This window comes from Narcine bancroftii, chromosome 1 (assembly GCF_036971445.1).
Source record: "Narcine bancroftii isolate sNarBan1 chromosome 1, sNarBan1.hap1, whole genome shotgun sequence".
Lineage (NCBI taxonomy): Eukaryota > Metazoa > Chordata > Chondrichthyes > Torpediniformes > Narcinidae > Narcine > Narcine bancroftii.
The window spans coordinates 65,262,158-65,285,602 of record NC_091469.1 but is presented as its reverse complement, the minus strand read 5'-3'; the positions used below and the strand labels follow the sequence as shown (position 1 = coordinate 65,285,602).

General features: G+C 37.8%; 1 protein-coding gene across 7 annotated transcripts in view; it reads right to left on the bottom strand.

The window, feature by feature from the left end:
- The window catches only part of LOC138758950 (semaphorin-4D-like), a 169,063-nt gene that overhangs the window by 11,566 nt on the left and 134,052 nt on the right, over nt 1–23,445 (bottom strand). For 6 of the 7 annotated variants that reach the window (XM_069928618.1, XM_069928634.1, XM_069928626.1 and 3 more), the window contains 7 exons: nt 18,666–18,811; nt 14,300–14,362; nt 12,345–12,443; nt 12,164–12,257; nt 8,646–8,747; nt 6,276–6,427; nt 4,985–5,160 (listed from right to left, as the gene is read on the bottom strand). In XM_069928618.1, the coding sequence (XP_069784719.1) occupies nt 4,985–5,160; nt 6,276–6,427; nt 8,646–8,747; nt 12,164–12,257; nt 12,345–12,443; nt 14,300–14,362; nt 18,666–18,811 (832 nt within the window). The remainder of the gene's footprint in view (nt 1–4,984; nt 5,161–6,275; nt 6,428–8,645; nt 8,748–12,163; nt 12,258–12,344; nt 12,444–14,299; nt 14,363–18,665; nt 18,812–23,445) is intronic. The other variant, XM_069928661.1, reaches the window with a different exon arrangement.

The window sequence follows — 23,445 nt, the reverse complement described above, 5'->3', positions numbered from 1 at the left end:
CACCCTCTTTATGAAAACTGAGCTCTGCTTGTTACTAACAAAGCAATTGATGGTGAACAGTGACCACGGCAGCAGACCAGCAAGAAACTCAGCAGATGAAGGACCCACACAGCAACTTGAAGTCGAAGAACTCATGAAACCGGGATTCGTGAGGGTGCTGAGGGCAAGAAAGGCTACCGAAGGGCCTTGGGTGCTGAAGGTTTCCTGATCAGGGATCTGTGAGGTTTCAGAGGTTGTGGGAGAGCTGGAGGCGAATCCACGGACACTTAACATTCCTGAAGGGATTCTCTTTTGCTACTCTAACTCTCTTACTCTAAAGGGTGCCAGGCAATACTAATGGCAACTCCTTGTCTGCCTTATGGCAAGCAAAAGTAATATTACATTTTCTCTATTATTACATGACAATAAAGCAATCTTGAGCAATACGCATTACAGTCCCAACTGGCAATGTAACTCCTTGCAGGAATCAAACATTAATCGTCAAACAATAGGCTAATCTGTTGAATTACAGTACTTCAGGTCAAAGGGGTTTTGATGCAAAATGCTAACTTTATCTTATCACAGATGGCCCCTGATCCGTCATTTTTATCAATAAAAATGGCATCATGCAGTTAGTTATCAAGTCCTTTAACTCGGCCCACAACAATCTGTATACAGTTGATATAATTTGTTACTAATTTAGAACCTCTTAAGTAATTCCAGTATTTTCCATTTACATTACAGAATTGAAGAACCTGTATGTGCATTTAAAAAATAATAATTTAGCTTCAAACCTTTAGATAACTATAAGTTTACAGTTCAATTGTTTTGGCAGCAATGAACAGAGCTGTTTTTGTAAAGAAGGTATTCATCTAAAATGAAACTGTTCCATTTAAAGGGGCTCAGCATGTTCCATTTCTAATACACATCCTGTTCAAGAGAGAATTTTGCTGATATCATCAGTACCTGAACTTGTGTCGAAAAAAACATTTTTTAAAGAATACCTTTGGTGGAAAGAACATAAGTGCTGAAAATAAAACTTTTCAAAAAAATGTAAGAACATGCGGGCATGTGGATAAACATATGGAAGATTAACGAGGGCTTCTGAGGTTCTAATATTGCTCACTAATATTTCAGTTCATCAAATTTGAAATATGCAGAGGGCATCATTTAGACTTTAACTAAGTTCAACCACCTTGCCAGACAGACCTATTATCCAACATAGATTGAACCAAATGATATAAATCTATTGGATGACAATAGATGGAACTGATGAAAAGAGGGAAGTGAAATGGAGGCAGAAGGAAAAGTTAGAAAAATGTAAAATGTGGAAGGCAGAAAAATTAAATGCAAGAAACAAAAAAGGCATACTGCAAGATTATAAAAACTCAAGAGTGTGAGAGCAGTAAATCTGAATGCTCATAACATTCAAAAGGAAGTTCACAAAGTTATGGCACAAAAGGTTATAATTCAAGATTCTTTATTGTCATGTAATAACAAAAAACATTTAAGATTACACAAAATTGCCTTCTGCCTGCCATAAGCCAGAGACCATCAATGTTATTTGGCGCCCCTTACAGAAAGAGAGAAAGAAACAAAAGAGACACTGAGTGTTCGTGGATTTGCCTCCAGTGCTCATGCAGCCTCTGCAGCTGTATAGACTCCTACTGATTCATCGGCAACCCCGAGCTCCAGATCCAAACCTCAGACACAATCAGGAAGCCTTCAGCGCCCGAGGCCCTTCAGAAACCCTTCTTGCCATCAGCTCCCCCTTCTAATCTTGGCTCCAATACCTGGTTCTCATGAACCAGTCTCCAGCAGCCCACAGCCCGACCGTGTCATCCGCAGCCTGTGTGGATCTGTCAGCTGCTGAGCCCCTTGGTGGTTCGCTGCCAATGGTCACCTTTTCTGCCTTTTCTGTAGGGCCCCAGTCGCAAGATTTTATTTACAACCACCACGGAGCCCTTTTACAGGGTGCTTAAGGCATGTATGGAGGCACTGGCATTAGGACTGGGCAGTTGAACCCTTTGGAGTAGCGCTGTGTCTTGGCTCTCTACTAGTAGCAGTGTTGTAGTTACAGCAGCTCCGGCAGCCCCAACATTTGTTTATTTAGTGGCTATTATGGTTACAGGGTAGAGATGACTGGGAATTAAATATCCAAGAATTTCAGGTAATTCAGGAGGCCAGGCAGGCAGGCCAGGGCTCTTAATTAAGAATAAGATCAGGGTGATGGCACACTATATAGGTTCTAAAGAGCAGAATGTTGGATCGATCGGGGAAAAGGTTAGGAATAAGGGGGAAAAGTCATTGGTGAGAATAGTCTACAGGCCACCATGTAATAATAACATTATAGACGCATAGACAATAAGTGAGATAGCTGATGCATGTAAGCGTGGTCTGGCAGTTGTCATGGGATCTTTAACCTATGTATTGATGGTCAAATCAAGTCAATTGACGAAGCCTTGAGAACACATCAGTGATTTTTTTCTTGAACACCATGCTATTTTAGAACATAGAACACTACATACAGCATAGAACATGCCCTTCAGCCCTCGATGTGGCCCTGACCCATATCTTCCTTAAAAAAAGTACTAAACCCTTCCTACCCAGTAACCCTCTATTTTTCTTCCATCTATGTGCCAGTCTATGAATCTCTTAAATGGCCCGAATGTTTCAGCTTCCATCACCATGCCCAGCAAGGCATTCCAAGCACCAACAACAGAGTTTAAAAAAAACTTTCCCCTGATGGCTCCCTTAAACTTCCCTCCCTTCACTTTGTACTCATGTCCTCTGGTGTTTATTATTCCTGTCCTGAGAAACAGGCACTGGCTCTCCACCCTATCTATCCCTTTCATAATCTTGTAGACCCTTACTCTCATCCATCAAAAAGTCCCAGCTCCGCTAACCTTGCCCAGCTCTGCTAACCTTGCATCGTAAGATTTATTTTCTAATCCAGGTTACTTCCTGGTAAATCTCCTCTGCACCCTCTCCATAGCTTCCACATCCTTCCTATAATGAGGTGACTGGAATTGAAAACAATACTTCAAGTGTGGTCTCACCAGAGATTTGTAGAGTTGCAACATGACCTCTCTATTCTTGACGCTATTAATGACGCTCAACTTCATAACCATCCTATCAGCGTGCAATGAATGACCTTGTGGGATGTAAAGATTTGAACCCCAAGGTCCCTTTCTTCATCTACACTATTAAGTAATCAACCTTTAGCCCTGCACTCAGCCTTCTGGTTTGTCTTTCCAAAATGCATCACCTCACATTTATCTGGATTGAACACCATCTACCACTTTTCTACCCAATTATGCATCCTGCCTATACCCTTTTGTAACCTTCAACAACTTTCAGCTCCATCTACAACTCCTCCAACCTTCATATCATTCGCAAACTTACTGACCCATCCTTCCACCTCTTCATCCATTCACTGACCTCCAGGAAGAATACTTTCCTTCTACTATTACACTCTGCTTTCTACCTGTAAGTCTATTTTTTATCCACACAGCCAAGGTTCCACTGATCATATGCCTCATGACTTTCTGGATGAATCTCTCATGGGAGACCTTGTCAATGGCTTACTAAGATACAAATCTACCTGTTACCTTCTCAAAAAACTCAAATTAAGTTTGTGAGGCGTGATCTTCCTTCACAAAGCCATGCCGACTATCTTTGATAGATTGTACTTCGTCAAATGCTCATAGATTCTATCCTTAAGAACCTTCTCCAATTGTTTTCACACCACTGATGTAAGACTTACTGGTCTATAATGCCAAGGATTCTCCCTACTACCTTTTTTTTTAAACAAGGGAACTTACATTTGCCATTCTCCAATCCTCTGGCACCTCCCCTGTGGCCAAAGAGGACTCAAAGATCATAGCTACTGCCCCAGCTACATCTTCCCTCACCTCCCACAGCAACCTGGGGTAGATCTGATCTCATGCAATGGAACAGATAAAATTAATATTTTCATAGTTAGGCTCCCTTGCAGAAAGAGTGATTATCATATGACTGAATTTGATTCAAAACAAAATGCTATGCCAAAACAAGGGAGTCTACAATGGGTAGAGGGTGGAGTTAGGAATGTAGACTGGGAGCATGGGCTATATGGTGAGACAGCTGAGGAATAGTGGAGGACTTTCAAAGTATTTAAAAAAAACACAGTACTAAACAAAAGTATATTCTAGTTAAAAACAAGAACAGTAAGGGTATGGTGCGTCAGTCATGGATAACTAAGGAAATAATAGAGAACATCAAATTAAAAGCTAATGCATTCAAAGTATCCAGGAGGGGGAAACTAGAATATTGGAAAACTTGAAAAAACACCAAGAAAGTAATAAAAAAGGAATGATAGATTAAGAAAGTAAATTAGTACAAAATATAAAAAGACAGTAAAAAGCCTTTATAAATATTTCAGTGGAAAAAAAATAAGAGGGAAATTAATAATGGGTGATGTGGAAATAGCAGAGAATCTGAACTATTTTGTGTCAATTTTCATAAACAAATAATATCCCAAAGAGTTATGTTCAGGGGATGATGGAAGATAATGGCTTCTTTCAGCTTGCACAATGGGACAGTAGAGGCACAGTTACTGTCCTCATTACAGTATTATTACCTGCAGCCATTGATCTGCTGACCAAGGCTTTCTCTCCCACACTGAGATCTGTACTGGGCTCAAAGATATCATACAAGCACTATCATTTAAGAGGTAGCGCTGAGCAAACAAGTAGGTCTATAGGTTTCACTGAGATCCCCCTCTCATCATTTTAACTCCAGCAGTACCATCAAATGCTCCTCATGTGGTAATTTGCTCATTTCCAGGATCATTTTTGTAACCTCCTCTGGACCCTCCAACACAAGAAGAGCCAGGGGTAGACATACCTGGCAATGGATGGACATCAGATGCCACTAATGACATAGGCTAATGCTGGCTATGTAAATCAGGGAAAACTGCATAAATACTAATATTAAAAAATGGGCCAAAGGCATGGCTACCTACCACTGTGATGTAAATACACCATAAAACACTGACTCCTTCCAATCTGATGTTTTCAAGATATAAGCATCCTGAATGACATTGAAGACAAACTCAGACTCTGGCAGAGAGCAGACCAGCCTGGCTTTAAGAAATGTGGTCCATCTTTTCTGCAGAATTCTGGATCCTCCTTGATCACCCTGAATTTTATCAAAACATGTATCAGCATTCAAGTTCATGACACATTTCAAATAGATTTATAATACTTGCAGATATTCAATATCTCTCATTAAATCAGTATTTCAAATTCATAGGCAATGTATATTTGATGGGAAATAATGTCCCTTAGATGATACTGGAGGAGGCAATGGGATTTAAATCAATATTGGACAGATTTTCTTCATATCCTTTCTTACAATCTATGAAGGTTCACAGATGTAGCTTCTTTTAGCTTGCACAATGGGACAGTACAGGCACAGTTACTGTCTTCATTACAGTATTATTACCTGCACCCATTGAACTGCTGGTCAACACTATCTCGCTCTTCAAGAGCTCAAAGAACTCATTCCTACAACAGCAACCTAACTATAAGCATTCAATGATCAACTTCAACACCAACAATCACATTTCCATCAATCTAAGACAATTCGAGATTTGTATCTTATTGGGCCAGAAGGTTCAGATTATAGCAGATACATTGTCAATGAAGAAATCCAGTATCTGTTATGCGAGGCATGGACACCTAACCGAATTGCCAGTGAAATGTGCTGGACTGTTTGAAGTTGCTACACCTGCAGACAGGACACACATGAACTCATTGTTGAAAATTTGGTTTTGATGCTTCATGTCAAATATCATTTTAACAACATGATCAGTATTGATTGCAACCAAAAGAAATCAGGAACTAAAATAAATTATTGCAATTTACACAGACAGGACATATCTGTCCATGGAGGCTTAAGAAGAGATTAAAATTTGAATATTTTTCTTAACCCAGTCTTTCTTTTCTGATGTCTCTCTGTATGGTGAATTTGCCCAGTGTAATCCGTTAACCTCACTGCCCCAGAATCATGGAGATTTGGAGATGTACAGACAAGAGACCTGTTGGATGTTATGGTGACCACATTAAAACATGAATGAAAATGCATAATGAAAATTGGGCAGAGGAAGGAAATCATATTCCTTGACTTCTTCTATCACGAAAGCAAGCGACTTCATATGACTGTAATCACAGTAACAGAAACAGATCATTTGCAAACATGAATTTCCTCTTTTTGTCATTGTTCGAATTAATAAAGTATTTTACAGATCTTACTTTGCATACTCGAGCAATTCTTGACACTAGAATTCGGCTATAAAATTCATATTCAACAGCCACTTCCGTAAAGAAGAAGTAGACCTTGTCATCACTGCCTACTAAATTAGTTTCACTCTCTCTTATCACATCTGAGTGGACAAAACTTGGCTCTGCAAAAAAAAAGCAACACAAAAACTTTGGTGATAGAAATACTGGGAGCATCCTGAATATTCCATAACAAACAAAAAAAAAAGCAACACAAAAACTTTGGTGATAGAAATACTGGGAGCATCCTGAATATTCCATAACAAACAAAAAAAAAAGCAATACAAAAACTTTGGTGATAGAAATACTGGGAGCATCCTGAATATTCCATAACAAACAAAAAAAAAGCAACACAAAAACTTTGGTGATAGAAATACTGGGAGCATCCTGAATATTCCATAACAAACAAGGACTGAAAGAAACAGAAACAAATCTCCATGTTTATGTCAATATTTTCAGGAACTATCAAACAAAGCAACTAATGTGCAGAAAAAGATATCCAAGAAATTTGCTGACCTGGATGATTGACCGCTTTTGCTGTCCTCTTTTATGTAATTGGCTAGCATCAATTTTCTTCCCTTATTGCTTTTTTGTTGCCTTCCATTGAGTTTTAAAAGCAACCCAATTATCCAGCTTCCCATTATTTTTTGCCACACCCTATGCCCTCTCTTTTGCTTTTAGTGCAACTTTTTAAATTTACTTCCCTTGTCAGCCACAGTTGGCTGACCTTCCCTTTAGAATGGTTCTTTGGGATATATGATCCTGCTTCTTTTGAGTTATTTCCAGAAACTCCTGCCATTGCTGCTCTATCGCTGTCACTGGAAGCGGCACCTTCCATTCATATTCATTTTGATGGTTATTCAGAGAGCAGCCACTTTGATTACAATTTTCTTCCAGCAAATACAAATTAAAACTGGCAAATCAGCTTTCTATTTAAGAAATCTTGGTGCAGGATACTTGGTATTTCTCTAGGATGCTCTTCAAAGCAATTCAAAACAGTCTGAAATGTTTCCATACATTAATTATTATTCATATTAGGAAATTACCATCACAAAAATATAATAAGTAAGGACATTATAGTTTACATAGAACCATTGCTACCTCAAGTAACTAAATAACTGTCAGTTATACACTCATTCTTTAACTCTGAAGCAGAAGATAACTTTTCATCTGCAATTCTGCTTTTTCCTCGGGTAATAGGACTGAATCGTGAAACTAACAATGGCTTATTTTAAAAGGCCAGAACTCTATTCATCATAGAATGAACATCAAAACCTTGGATCCTATATTTTGAATTTGCTCAACTACCTCCATAATACATGAAAACTGCATCTCTGGATGCACTGAACTTGGGACCCAAATGAAATACCTTTAATTTGTAGGTAAGCAGCACAATTACAGTAGCAGTTAGAACAATTCCTATTACAGCACCAGTGACTTGGGTTAGAATCCGCTGCTGTCTATATGGACAGTGGGTTCTCCCTATGACATGCAAGGGTTTTCCCAGGAGCTCCAATATCCTCCCCATCACCAAAATGTATGATGCTAATAGGTTAATTGCATGTAATTGGCTAGGTTGGGTTTCATAGGCAGAAGGGCCCACATCATGCTTTATCATTATAATTTTAAAAATGTTTGTTCTTTTTTCCTTTATTATTCTAAAACCATCGAGCTCTCCACCGGCCACCGTGACAGAGGTGCACCAAAGAAGAGGTACAAGGACTGCCTAAAGAAATCTCTTGGTGCCTGCCACATTGACCACCGCCAGTGGGCTGATATCGCCTCAAACCGTACATCTTGGCGCCTCACAGTTCGGCGGGCAGCAACCTCCTTTGAAGAAGACCGCAGAGCCCACCTCACTGACAAAAGACAAAGGAGGAAAAACCCAACACCCAACCCCAACCCACCAATTTTCCCCTGCAACCGCTGCAACCGTGTCTGCCTGTCCCACATCGGACTTGTCAGCCACAAACGAGCCTGCAGCTGACGTGGACATTTACCCCCTCCATAAATCTTTGTCCACGAAGCCAAGCCAAAGAAAGAAAGATTCTAAAACTTATTTGGAGTTTTAACATGAATTAACAAAAAAACAAGAAACACTGGAACTATAATGCTTTTGACAAACTTGCGATGTATGGAATTCCCCAACGCCTGAATTTCTTCTGAAGTACATTCACAACTGCAGCATCAGGAGCATGACATTCGCAAAATGTAATGTCCCACAAAATTAATGAAGCAAACAAAATCAGTTTACTGGGATTCATTCATTTCATTGTTTGGTGTTAGCCTGCACAAGATGATGATCCTAAACACTGACAGGAATTTGTTACTCAGAATACTCACCATTTAACCAGGGTATTGCATACTCAGTCCGTAAATGACCGCGCAGAATGACTGTCACGCTTCCCAGAAAATTGTACACTGTTCCTGAGTAAAGCTCACGATCTGAAATAGTCCATAAGAATCTCTTAACATGAACATTTGAACTACACATGCTTGAATAGATGAAAATATGTTTGTACAATTTAGTGTGCTCTGCTTAACTGCACAGCAACCACTTACATTCTTTTCACTATATTTTCATTTTTAACAGCTACTTTACAGACCATGCAGCTGATGAGAAGAGCCACTTTCTCACGTAGATGGCAGGAAAATATGGATGTTGTCAACAGACTTTTATTTTTTCCCCCTCTGATTGATTGTTCTGTTCATGGATGTGTGGGATACCTGTCCTGATGAGTACATTTTTCCATGTGAGGTCACAGTCAAATGCATACAAATTTATGCTTTCTCTTCAAAGTACCTCAGCCTGAATCTCAGAACTGGTTCAGTACTACATCTCTGAACTCAGCAAGAAGTGGTTGTGATCAAAAATTTCAACCCGCGATTTAAAAAAATGAATAAATTTACCTATAACTTAAAATGAAAGGGTGAATTGTATAAAGATTAATGTATTTCTAAGGGTACAATATCTTTTTCAGACATTATCAAATTAATACAGTACTACTCCAATTATCAGAAATAGGATTCTCAGAAATCCTGTTATCAATTTTTTTTTTTAAATTCAGATAAACGAAGATATCCAAAACAAATCAGAAAACTTCATTTATCCAAATTTTTTTTTGGACCGAACTGACCAGGGACTGAATCCTGGCAGCAGTGGGGACCTCAGGCTCCTGGCGCCGGCAGCAGTGGACCTCGGGTTCCTGGGCAGAAGCAGGACCCTCGGGCTCCTAGCACGAGCGGGGCCTTAGTGGGGAGGCATGGCCAGGATTCTTTTGGAGAGAACTAAACATTATTTTAATGCTTAAAAACTCTTTCCTTGTTGTTTGCTGCTGTTTAAACACTGCTAAAAGTGAATTACAGTTGCTACTGGGCTGTTTTCAAAAAATAACCAGTTCTCCGAAAAAAAAAAACATTTAGCTGAAATAGGCCTGGCCCCAACCATTTTGGATAATCAGAGTTGGATCAAAAATTTTTTTTCAAGAATTAAATAAACAAATAAGGAAATTTCTTTGGAAAGGTAAAATGGCAAATATTTCTATAGAGAAATATGAATTAGGACTACAGCTTCCTAATTTTAAGAATTTTTATCAAACGGCACAGATGAGATTCCTTGCTTCTTCATTTCAAAATGTAAAACCCGCATGGGTTAATATAAAACTGAATAAAATTGGAGAAAAGAAATTAGAGGAATTTATATACGTGGGAATCAAAATTGCTGGTTGCTGATAAAGACGCACCACTATTGAAGCATTTACTCAGTGTTTGGAATAAAATGATCAGGATAGTGGTGGAGGATTTTTATCACCTAAAATGCCATTGATTAATTCTTTTTTAGTCTTCTCAAGAGATAATCAATTTTTAAATATATTGTATTGTAAAGGAATTGTTAGTGTGGAAGACTGCTATGAGACAGGACAATTAATGTCATTTGAACAATTGAGGAATAACTATGATATACCACATAATACTCTTTTTTGTTATTTTCAATTCAAGGAATATTTGAGAGATAAATTAGGGCCAGCAGTGTTTTTGTCTAATTGTACTGAAATAGAACTTCTTATTAGGAATGAGAATGTCAAAAAATGTATTTCTTTGATATATTCATTATTGCACAAAGGAACTCCTAAATTAGGATTGTATAGATCAGTGGTTCTCAACCTTTTTCTTTCAACCCACACACCATCTTAAGCAATCCCTTAGTAATCACAGAGCAGCTATGGCATAGGGAATACTTAAAGTGGTAAGTGAGAGGAAATTGAGAACCACTGGTATAGATCTTGGCAGAGATGGAAAACAGACTTAAATATTATGATAGATCAACAAATTTGGGAAAATTTATGTAGAGATTCTATGACTAATACTATTAATGTAAGATATAATTAGTTCAATATAATTTTTTACATCAATTATATCTTACACCACAGAAGTTGAATAGACTGAAATCAGATTTATCAGATTGATGTTTTAGATGTGGTGACGATGTAGGATCTTTAATACATTCAACATGGATTTGTCCAAATGTGAGACCCTTTTGAGTGTCTGTAAGTAATTTTCCACAACAAGTTACAAGCGTTCTATTTCCTGTTAAATCCTGGACTGTTTTTATTAGGAAATATTGAACGTACAATTCCTAAATTGAAATTGTCAATGTATCAATTGAAATTTGCTAAATTAGCATTAGCAGTAGCGAGAAAATGTATTGCAATTACTTGGAAATCAGATGCATCTTTAACATTAACAAGGTGACATGCTGAAATAAAAAGTTGTATCCCTTTGGAAAAAAACATAATCTAGGAAATAAATATTCTATGTTTTTATAAATTTGGCACCCGAATACTCAAGTACTGGGATTGAATTTATAGTGAAATCCATTTTGTCCCTCTGATCCTGCAGAATCCTCTTACATATGTTTTTGTTAGAACTGATGAATTGCGCTGCACGACATCTCTCTCTGCAATCCAAGGTTCTTTATTATTTTTCCTTTATATTTTTTCCACATACTTTATTTTTCAATCTTTCTTTTTTGAGGAGGGAGGGAAGGAATTTGGGATGGGTTGAAAACCATCGTGTATGTAATCAATTTGTTCTTTTTGATATTTGTATATTATAATTGTAATTACTGCATGTATGGAGTATTGAATAAAATATTAAAAAACAATTTCAATCCACAAAGAAGATGCAACATAGAAAGCAAGGAAACTTTTTGTTTTAAAACAAACTTCATTCCAGCATAAACCATTATCAAAGAACAAGTCTGGAAAGCACCTGTAGCCTTTCTCACTCAATTACATCAAAATAATCAATGTTAATGATATCAGTTTGACTGAACTCAAGCCAGGTTCCATAGGAAAAAGAACCTTTGATCTCGCTTCAGAGTACCACAATATTGTAGCTAAAACACCAGCAAATTTAACAAAATCAGCGACTATAAAAACACCAGTAGCAACAAAAACAACAGCACATGCTTGTAGCATATGTCATTCGAAGTGTCATTGGAATTGGGTAATAATGACAGCTCTGACCGGAGTGCATTAGAAGGTCCAAAGAAGTAAATTACCATAGTGTTTAGGTATATTGATACATGTAAGCTGAGCTTACAAAAATTGTTTTTGTTGTTATAACTAATGACAGGAATATTTTAATAAAAACAATACATTTCTGCTGAAACACTGCACAAAAATTTTATAGACAGTCAATTTGGTGTCACTTGGTGCGGACTGCACCCCCCTAGTGATGCCAGTGCTTTAGAGTCCCATTGAAATAAATACATTGACATAGGACACGCTGAAACTTTTATGCAGATTAAAATGAATATTATTGAATAATAAATACAAAACCTACAAGTGGATACTTACCAACCATTACTGAGGTATATTTCTGATTAGGACCAAATGGACACTTGCCTTTGCCTTCCTCATTTCTCTGTTGCAGAGTAAAACTCTTAACTGACTACAAGTGCAAAAAAGGGTCAAGTAAGTTCTTTAATTTGATAAAAACTTAGAAGAGTTCTACTAAATATTGAAAATTCATACTTACAATGTAATCACAAGTTGGTTGAAATGCAAAAGTCCCACACACATAAAGGGTTTCATCATCAAATTCGTGTAAGATTCGAATATAGTTCAGGCATTCAGTCTATAAAAAGATTGCATTATTAACAAATTTTATCACAGAATGAGTTAAAATCAACATATATACAGACATTAGCACTGATGATCATTGCAGGTTCTTCCTGCGCTCCAGAACTTCATTTAGTCATCCAGCAAACCCCCAGGAACAAACTTGAGCAGTTGCTACAGAATTAAAATAGAGATGGGCCTATTCAGAAGTCTGGTAGCATCTATGGGGAGAGAAAAATAATGTTTTGGGTTAATAATCCTACATCAAAACTGAAAAAGAGAGAGAACAAGCATTTGTTTTTAATCGTAAAGAAGAGAGAGTAAAGAGATCAAAGGGAATATCTGGGGAAGGGTGGAAATAAATCCAGTTGACACAAACACTATTGTTAACATATTAGAGAAAATTATTAATGTTTATTTATCATGGCTGCTCTGTTTCGGCAGATGCAAATAAAGGAATTGAATACACTCAAAAGAGAAATAAAGTCCTAGAACTGCAAGGCACACAGGACTTGTCAGAAAACTGAAATGAAGGAGAATGCTGGAATTATTCAGCAGATTAGAAAGTGCCTTTGGGGAGAGAAAAAAAGGAAGAGTTAATGTTATGATCTCATTTGCATTTGTTTTCTTCGAAGTGGAGCATCCAACGTATTGCATTACATTAGAAGTCCAAATTCCGGATAGTAGGAAGGAAAAAGCCCAGATGATGACAATAATCATGATATGACTTTATTGTCTTTTTTTTCAGTCCCACAAGTCCATGTCATGCAATTACACCCAATTAAACCTACAACCCCACGTATGTTTTGAAAGATGGCAGGAAACTTAAATGCTCGGAGGAAACCCACGCAGACATGGGGAGAATGCACAAACTCCATATAGACAGCGCCAGATTCCAACCTGCCATGCTAACCATGCCACCAAGATTATTCCTTCCTGCAGCCAAACCTGTACCATGAAAGCTATTCTAATTTATATTAAATTAAAGTACATTTCCTGTGTTTGCATGGGGGAGGTGCCATGACAAGAGGAGTGGATTGATATGGAAAAGTGACCTCCAGGAAATTGTGTAAGAAATGGACCCTTTCGAATGCTAAATAAGGAGAAGGTAAGATGTGGAAGTTCATTAAAGGTAATGGAAACTGCAGAAGATAATCCACTGATAGTGGAGCCTGATGAGGTGCAATCTGAATATAAAGGGAACCTTTATCTTGTTCTCTCAGGGAGCAGAGAAGTAAAAGCAGAAATGTGGGAAATAGCCAATGGAATTGAGAGCTCTGTCAACTATAGTAGAGGGAAAGACACAGATAATGAAAAAGACATCTCAGAAGTACCGGCAGGGAAATTCTTGCCAATCATTAGAGATTTAAAAAAGCCAAATAAATTGGGAGACTGGAATGGAGTCTTTACTGGAAGCAGAGTATAAAAATATGAACCTGAGATAGCTCCAGGAGTCCATGGGTTTGTAATGGATATGGGCCATTAACCTATCACTGAGATGGAGAAGTCCAGAGAGGGAAGGGAACAAGCTAACACAAGCCACATGAAAGAAGCAGCAGAGTGAAAATTGGCAGGAAAGATTATGCAAGCTATAGTTTCAATACAGACATTAATGTACTGGAAAGTAAGCTGAGGGAGATGGTCCAAGAAAAAATGAAATAAGGACGATTCCAAATATCTCACATAAAAAATGGTAGAACTGAACCCTTTAATTCAAAAAGGCGAGTGGAATTGTTCACAATAATATTGTTCTCCAGATGAAAAACATTGGTGGGAACAGACTAGGGACTGCTTCCTGATTAATTTTATGGATTCGTCTGAACTATCATTTTATGTTTAGGACATTTGTCAACTAATCAAAAGAAAAATTACCTCTTTAGATTTCCCTTTATCAGCACATTTACTTTGTTTTTCTTCTGATACCTTCCAGTAGACCTGAAAGAAAAGAAATACAGTAATAAATGATGGAAATCAACAAGAATTTCAGCACTGACCGACTACTATAAATCTCCAGAATCACAAATTAACATGGTAACAAACAACTGAATAGAATTTTTGGACACATACACAGTTGTAGTTTCATCCTAAATATGATGTCACCCGGGAAAAAAATTCTAAAACCAGTTTTGTGGTTTCCAACACTGGAATGGTGTTAAGATATTACAGAATATACTGAACTGCTCATTCAGGTAGCAGACATTTCCTCAAGATTTCTCCGACATTTCAAATGACTTGACAAATTGCAAAGTGGCAGAAACGTGGCTCCAAACCCAGATAATGAAACAGCAACACACTTCCACTGATATCCCCAACCGACATCTAGCATTGTCGTAGTGTCTCTGCACCACTTCATCATGTTCTTGTGCAATTCTAACTCTCAGGGACTTGCCTGCCTTTAGGCTAGGAAATCTACTTGGTTTGCACCAGGGAGGTTAACAATTATATGGGAGAAATCCGATGTGAAAGGGGAAAGGTAGTTAAGTAAAACCCTTTTAGTTCTCATTTTTGACAAAGGTTTGCATGATTGTGAACATTTATGAATATCAAAAAGACCTCCTGTGCCTGGATTTGCTATTTTTATTATTTTTTTATTTTTTGCACTGAGTCATATCAATAACAACATCCACAAATGATCATCATCAATATATACATAGTGACATTTTTTATTTTCCTCCTCTCTCTCCCCCTTCCCCATCCCTCATCAAAAATCAATAAATGATAAAACACATAAAACAAAGAAATAACAAAAAAAAAAGAAAAAGTCGTATCGTCTACTTTCACATATTTAAATCTTATTGTTCTCATAATTCTGTTGTTTTAAGAGATGGAGTTTTGTGGTCGGCATTCTCCAACATTTTATGTATGGTTTCCAAATTTGTTTGAATAACTTGTCTTTCAGATTGTTTGTAATTTTTTTCCAATGGAATACACTTATTTATTTCTGTAAACCGCTGTTGCATTTTAAGGTTTGTTTCCAATTTCTAGGTTGTCATAATACATTTTTTGGCGACTGCTACCACTACCATAATAAACTTTATTTGGGCTTTGTCTAATTTTAATCCTAATTTTTTGTCTCTTATATTATTTAACAGAAATTTTTTTGGATCTTTTGGTATATTATTTTTTGTGATTTTGTTTAATATTAGGTTTAGATCTTCCCAGAAAGGTTTCACTTTTGACCATGTCCGAATTGCATGTAATGTTGATCCAATATCTTGTTTGCAACAAAAACATCTATCCGAAGCTTTTGGGAACCATTCTTTTAATTTCTGAGGAGTAATGTATAATCTGTGTAGCCAGTTATACTGAATCATACGCAATCTACTATTTATCACGTTCCTCATTGTTCCTACACACAACTTCTCCCATGTTTCGTTCTTTATCTCTGTGTTTAGATCTTTTTCCCAATTTTGTTTCTGTTTATACTTTATTTCATCTTCTTCTTTATATTGCAATTTGATGTACATGTTTGTAATAAATTTTTAAATTATTATTATTATGCCTGTGATTAAATATTCATAGTTGCTACTTTCAGGTAATCTCAAACTATTTCCCAGTATATCTTTTAGATAAGTTTTCAATTGTTAATATGTAAACATAGTATTTTGTATTATTCCATATTTATCTTTTAATTGTTCAAATGTTAATAAATTATTTCCCAAAAAAAACAATCTTCTATTTTCTTATTTCCTTTTTCTATCCCATTCCTTGGATTTGGTATTTTTGAGGAAGATCAATCAGGGTAATCTGTCTAATGTTCTCTACATGGAGTTAAGCAAGAATTTTAAGATTCCACATGACAACCGGTTAAACACGCAAAACTCCTTCATATCCAAGGGAGATTTGGATCCCACACACAATTGGTGGCAGAAAGCAAACAGTAATGATTGATGGCTGTGTTTGTTATTATCCAGAAGGCTGTCACCAATGAGGTTCCACAGGACACAGTCCCATAATTTTGCTGCAATATTTGTGACTTTAACAAATACTAGAGCCATGGTTACATTTGAAGATGACAAGCAATGGCAGTGTGTTTTGGCAGAAGGAAAGCTTTAGACTGCAGGAAGATTTAGATGGATCTGGTCACAAGGGCATATGGAATTTAATCCAAAGTGAGCTAATGGATTTGGAGAGATGCAATAATGCAAGGGAACATGTGGAGTAACAACAGAAGGACCCTGCTGTGTGTGTCCTTGTCCTACAAGAGAAGCATAAGTTAATAAATGGGAAAGCAAGTTTTTGAGAAACCCAGCAGGTCAAGCAGCAGTGTAGAGAGAAAGACAGCTAATGTTTCAAGTGTTGATGACTACTTTCTCTATAGGTGCGGCTTAACAGGCTACACATCTCCAGTTGTCTTTTTTTACTTCAGATTTCCAACAGCTACAGCTTTTTAGGCATTGGAGTGCTTTTCATCAATGCTTTGACATTGGTATTAATATTGTATACAACACAATGGGCCATGGCTCGACCATCACATACTGTTCTGCTCACGTTGCAGGAAAGACAAAATAGAAGGAAAATTTGCCAGAATAACACCAAGACCAGCAAGGTGCAGAATTGAGGAAAAACTGGGTTTTCTTCTGAACACAGGAAGTCAAGGGTTATTTTATTGAGATTTATAAAATTGAAGGGTCTGGAAAGAACAAATGGAAGGATCTATTTCCCTTATCATAGGAATCAGAAACAACAAGCAAGAAGTTAAAAGTAATTGAAATGATGGAAGGGGAGGATTGGGTAAGTCTTCTCATCCAGGAGTGAAAGTTTGATAAAGGAGAAACCCTTGTCAAATTGAAAAAGCACTTGAGTATATGCTCGAAGAGCTGTGGTCTGCTAGAGTGGCATCCTGCTGCCACATGTGGGATTAGGGTAGGCAACTCTTTGTTAAATAGCACAAAGAGAATGAGTCAATTGACCTTCTTCAGTGTCATTAATGTCCAAGGTTGGATTAGAAAATAGCTGCTACCAAATTCTATAACTCAGGGAAATATTTGTTAAGGGAGAAATAGAGTGCTACTAATAAAGTTTAAGATGCATTAAAAAGGAAGAAAGCTAAGTGTACGAGGGGCAAGATAACAGAACAATATAACGAGAGGATTACATGGTTAGGAGGATGTCTGAATGGGACCCAAACAGCAGCAAAGTCTATGTGGAACAAATGGGCAGTGTCTAAGCTCTAGATTCTACGTTATAGTAGGTAACATGGATATGCATTCCTCAGTAGAGGTCATTACCTACCAAGTTAAAAAGAAGTCACAAATCCCTCATAGTATAATACCAAACAATTCAGTGCACAATCCATTACATGACAAATGTTTTTGGAACAAAATAGCTTGAGATGACCAGAGTGGTGAATGTTAGTCTTCTACAGTGGGCAAGAAGTAAATTAAAAAAAAACAGGCTTTTTCTCTATCATGGGAAAACCTCTAATAGAAGATTCACCATATTAGTGTTTGATTAGTAACAGTTAAAGAGCTTACTTAGGTTCCGCTATCATGGATTTTTTAAAGGTCATGCTTGATTAATTTGACTGATTCTTTCATTAGAACAGCAGACTGTACATCCAAAGCAAATGCAATGGGAAGCATTCACGTGCAGATTTCTCAAGATGTTTGCCAAGGCACTGCATACAAGATTGCTGTCAAATTTAAGGCACATAACATTAAATGCAGGGTAGGAGCAAGAAATTAGTTTAAAAGTATTTTTCAATCAGTCGTGTATGGTGGTGTGCCACAGGATTCTAAGCTCAACTTGTGTTTTCTATTTATATCAAGCATATTGACGAGCAGAAGTGGAATATCAAGTCTGCCAATGGAATTACACAGGGACAGTTGGTTGATAGATGGACCTCAATGAGTAGCAACAAGAAGTGGGAAATGAGTAGAACAATATCCAAGGGTAGAGCTACAAGCATCTTTAAAAATGTGGGCACAGGAAAGAGTTAAAAATTTCAATTAATTAGGACCATTTATCATTAATTTTTGCAACTGAAGTCCCTGGCTATGGGCCCCCAACACCCCCCCCAAAAAAAAACAACGGCCTCTGGAAGATCTATCCAAACTCTGCAGGTTTTCTTGGAATCGCACAAAGTCAGAAGAACGCAGAACTATTCTGAATTTCCACAAGACGGGGGGTGGGGGGAAGAAGAGGTAGTGGAATTCAAACTCATGAGGGGCAAAAGCAATACAGATGGAGAGCTTTCTGATGATCAATCAACAAAAATATTTTCTTTAAACATTACCTCATGTTTTTTATCCGAAATGTCTGACATGTTCACAGCAAAGATGGCTTCCTGGGCACCCACATACAACATTTTGCGGTCTTCACTAAGCAAGAGGGTGGAATAATTTGATACCCCACTGGCAGAGAACGTGGTCAAAGATACTTCTGCAAATAGTCACAATGAACATTAGCACCAAGTTTTAAAAAAATGGCCTTCAAACTGAATATTCAGCACATTTTAACATTTTGGAAGGAATGGGTTGTGCTGTGGCTTTCATAAATTTATATGTCTGCACCTGTACAACAGATTCAATTCTGACCCAAACAAAGCCTGTGGAGAAGATGTGGGGAGAGAGCAAGGGACAGGGTGGGGAAAGAGAACTAGTCTGGGAACACAAGTCTCATTGTTTTATATCTGATCCCTAGAGTCAAAGATTGGTTCTTTACCTGGCCAGTGCACAATTTACCCAACTGCACTGAGAACTCAATTTTTCGTTCTCTCTCTCTCTGCAGATACAATCTGCTCACCATCTGTATTTTTTTAAAAACTCTATATGACTTCATCTTCCTTGGTTCTAAGGAAGTGTTTTTTTATTTGAGCTGTGAACCTCTTGAGTTACTAGTTTTAGTTGTTAAACTCCTCCCTCACCCAATCAAAAACACATATACCAAAGATGGTTTGGTCATGCACCCACCTACCTACTCAATACAAGAGGAACCAAATGGTTGAGAACTTTTGATGACATGATTTGATATTCTAACATCCGCTAAAACGCTACTAACGCATGCATTTTAATGGAATTTGTGTTATCTACCACATTGAGGTTCATGCATCTTTGCCTCGGCTATTAAAAGGTTACATAAACTGCATGATCAGGAAAATTGTTCACCAAGGTGACTCAGAAAAGTCAATTGACTCTTGATTAACTGAACTAACCGATTCTGTTTCATCAGTTGCATCAGTAATAAACTTGGGTGAAATGTATGAATAATTCGGAATCTCTGTCTTCCAACAGTCAAGTTTTCAAAAGGCACCTGAACTTTTTTGACCCACCAAGTGACAAGATGGCTTAGTATCTTTTTATTTATTTATATTCTTGCTTTATTTGTTCTGGATATAGCAAGGCAAAAGGAGCACTCTCTCATATGGGTTCCCTCCTTTTCACCTAACCCAAAACTCTTCCCCTTTCCACTCCCTCCTTCTAAATCTCTCCTCCTAATCTTATTCTCTCCTCCACCAACTCTGACCATCCCTCTCCTCCCCACCCCTCTCAGCAAGATCAACTCCTGGCAGCAATCTGGGCAAACTGTGTCAAGCAGGATCTGGAGCTGGGGCTGGGGGGGGGTTAGGGATGAGAGAAGGTGATGAATGGCTGTGGGACCTAACTTTGGCTTTTGACAAACGTTGTTCCCGTATTAATTTGTTGCAACCTGTAGTGGAAGGCAGATGAACATGCTCCATTATTTGAAGACTGCTGATCTAAAGGGCAACTTCACTTTTGTTTACATTGAACTCTTGAAGAAAAAGTAACAAAGAGTAACAGGACTTGCTTGTAACTTCCTTTGATTCATACAATTTTCAACCACTTCCATTTTACATCATGCACACAAACTGACCACAGTGCAACAGCCATATCACTAGACATTGGTACTTCCCTTTATAAAGGTACCACCACATGGTTCGAATTTAGATGCAGTTCACTCAAGACACTACCCCATAATGACTTCTCATATGAATTAGAATGACCAGGTTTTGATCATGCCCTTCACTACATTCCTTGAACAATATAACATGACAATGAAGGGCACTGTTAACATTGCTAAATTTGTCTGTATAATTCAATGATGGCAAATTATATCTAATTTGTTAATAATCTTAAGTGGAGACATTTTATAATATTTAATAATGAGATGTAAAATACCTTATTTCTTACTGTTAAATTGCAAATTTATGATGAACTTAACTGGCAACTATATTACCTAAGAGCAAGTGCTATTTAATACGACTTGTCAAAGATATTGAACAATGACAGGCCAGAGAAAGAACATCAATTTTAGGAAACTGGAAAGGATACTTAAGAGATAGGATTTACGCACATTTGGGAAGTCATGGTCAGATTAGGGGATAGTCAGTGTGGCTTTGTGAGGGGGAGCTCGTGTCTGATCAATTTGATTAACTTCTTTTGAAATAAGGTAGTTGATGAAAGGAGGGCAGTGGAACTTTTAGAAAGGTGTTTGACAAAAGTTCTCTATGGTATGCAGATTCGGAAGGTGCACAATGCTTGGAAGCCAGAGTGAGCTAATAGTTTGGATACAAAATTGGCTGGTTCATAGAAGACTGACGGTTTTGGTAGAAGAGCATTATGAGAGCTTTAGTCCTGAAACCAGTTCTGTTTCTCTGGGATCAGATTTAGGACCCCTGCTGTTTGTGATAAACATGACTTGGATGAAAATAGTCAGTAAGTAGGTAATTTAGCAGGTGTGCAGCACAATTAGTGGTAGTGATTCGCAAATTCAGTGCTGTCTCAAAGGAGTTTATATATTCTCCCAGTTTCTGCATGGGCTTTCTCTGGGTGCTCTGGTTTTCTCATACATGACATATTCCTATGACATACAGGGTTAGTAGGTGTATTTGGGTGGAATGGGTCAGAAGGGCCTGCTATCGTGTGGTATCTCGAAAAGTAAAAAAAATATACAAAATTTGGGGGAGTTGTGGACAGTGTGGAGGGTTATCAAAGAATGCAACAGGATACAAATCAGTTACAGATACGAGCAGAGAAATGGCAGATGAAGTTTAATCCAGACAAGAATGTATTACATTTTTGGAGGTCAAATGTAAGGAAATATATAGGAATGTATACATTTAATGGTAGGGTTCTTAAAAGTATTGATGTGCAGAGGGATCTGGGGGGTCCATGTCCACAACTCATTGAAAGTGGCCATGTGAGTAGATGGGTTGGTAAAGAAGGTGTATGGTGTGCCTGGCTTCATTGGACAGGACATTGAGTACAAAAATAGACAAAGGGCTAAAACTTTGGACAGGCCACATTGGAATACTGTGCGCAACTCTGGTTGCCCAAATACCAGAAGACCGTGGCGGCTTTAGAAAGAGCACAGAAGAGGTTTACCAGGATGTTGTCTGAATTAAAGGGTATGCCTTGGGGAGAGACTAGACAAACATGGGTGGTTTTCACTGGAGTTTAGGAGGCAGAGAGGAGACCCGATAGAGCTGTGAAGACATTGGGTAGATTGGTCAGAATCTTTTCCCCAGGGTAAAGGCATCAAATACTAGATGATATTTGTTTAAAATAGCCTACAGAGAGGGTGGTGGTGGTTTCCTGGAACAGGCTGCCAGGAGTAATAGTGGAAGCAAATACAATACCAGCGTTTAGGAAGCTTCTAAATAGAAACATGAACATGAAGGGGTCACAGGGACATCTACTAGGTTGGACATTATATTCAGCACATCATGTTCCTGCACTTAACTGTTCTGTTCTATTTGAAACCTGTTTTCACATTGTAACAACAATCTACCTACAATATCAGTTTTGTAAGTTAAAACAAGTTTGAAAGATTTAATGGATTAAAATGAGTGGTCACCCAGACCAGATCCTGAGGTGGTCATTCATCCCAAGTCCCAACGAAAATATTTGCTTTTAATTTTTCAGGGTTTGACCATCCCCAGTTATTCTTGAGGAGATGGCGTTGAGGCAGATTCCTGGTCCACTGAATATCTCACCCCAGAAGAAGTTCCAAAATCATTAAGGCTCCTCACTAAAGCCACAGATATTGGAAGGAAATGTTCCTCGCTATAACAATATTAAACCCAACAATAAGTGGTACCAGCTGGAAACACTTCCCTCTGCACTGCCAAGGGAAGAAGAGACACTTGCATCTCAAGGTCTACTCAGGAAATAGTTCAAAGTATAAGAGTTGCAGATTTGAAGAGAGGCATTATTAAATTGCTTTTTCTCGAGGAGGCAACAAAGTTATAATGGGGTATCAAATCAGGTCTTAAAACTGAAACCCTGTCTGTGATGGCATTGAACAGCTGTATAGTATGAGTTTTTGGGAGAAAAGGCAGTTTCTAAGGCAAAGAAGTCCTGATTTCATGAGCGACTTACATCTATGAACGGAAGAAAAAAAAACCTCTTCAAATTGTTGCTAATTTATAATTGCTGAGTCTTCATTTTCAAAAGTACCAATTTCACCAATCACTTCTTTCGGAAAAGGATAACCAATCTGGAGACAACCGGAGAAATGTGATTTGATGATGCATTTCTTTTAAGGGAAAAGCATGCTGGAGGAACTCAGCTGGCCTATTCAACATCTATGCATGCTGCGCCAGGCACACATTTTTAGTTTTTGTTCTCTTAAGACTGAAATGCTGTGCTTTGTATATGCGCTTTCTGCCACAGCTGTGTTTCTTAACAATGTAAATGGTTGCTTTTCAATTTGTTGCCTGGCAACGCCTGGAGGCTCCACAGAAACACACATGGGCTTTATACTGAACTTCTCAGGTCAAAGGAGAGGGGAAGGTGAAAGTTCAAGCCAAAATAATAGCCTCAGGTCCAATGCAATACAGCTGTTCAAGGGTCAGTCGACTAGCCCAGAAGACCATACTTGAAATTCATATTTTTAAATAAGAATTTCAAAATGCAAAATAATGCCTTTGTTAAAATTGTAAAGATAACCATGAAACAAACATGCTATCCAATGATCCACACAAACTACTGAAATAAAATCATAGCTTTTGCAAATCTCATCAAACATTTTAGTGGTGCAAATTCACTGCCACA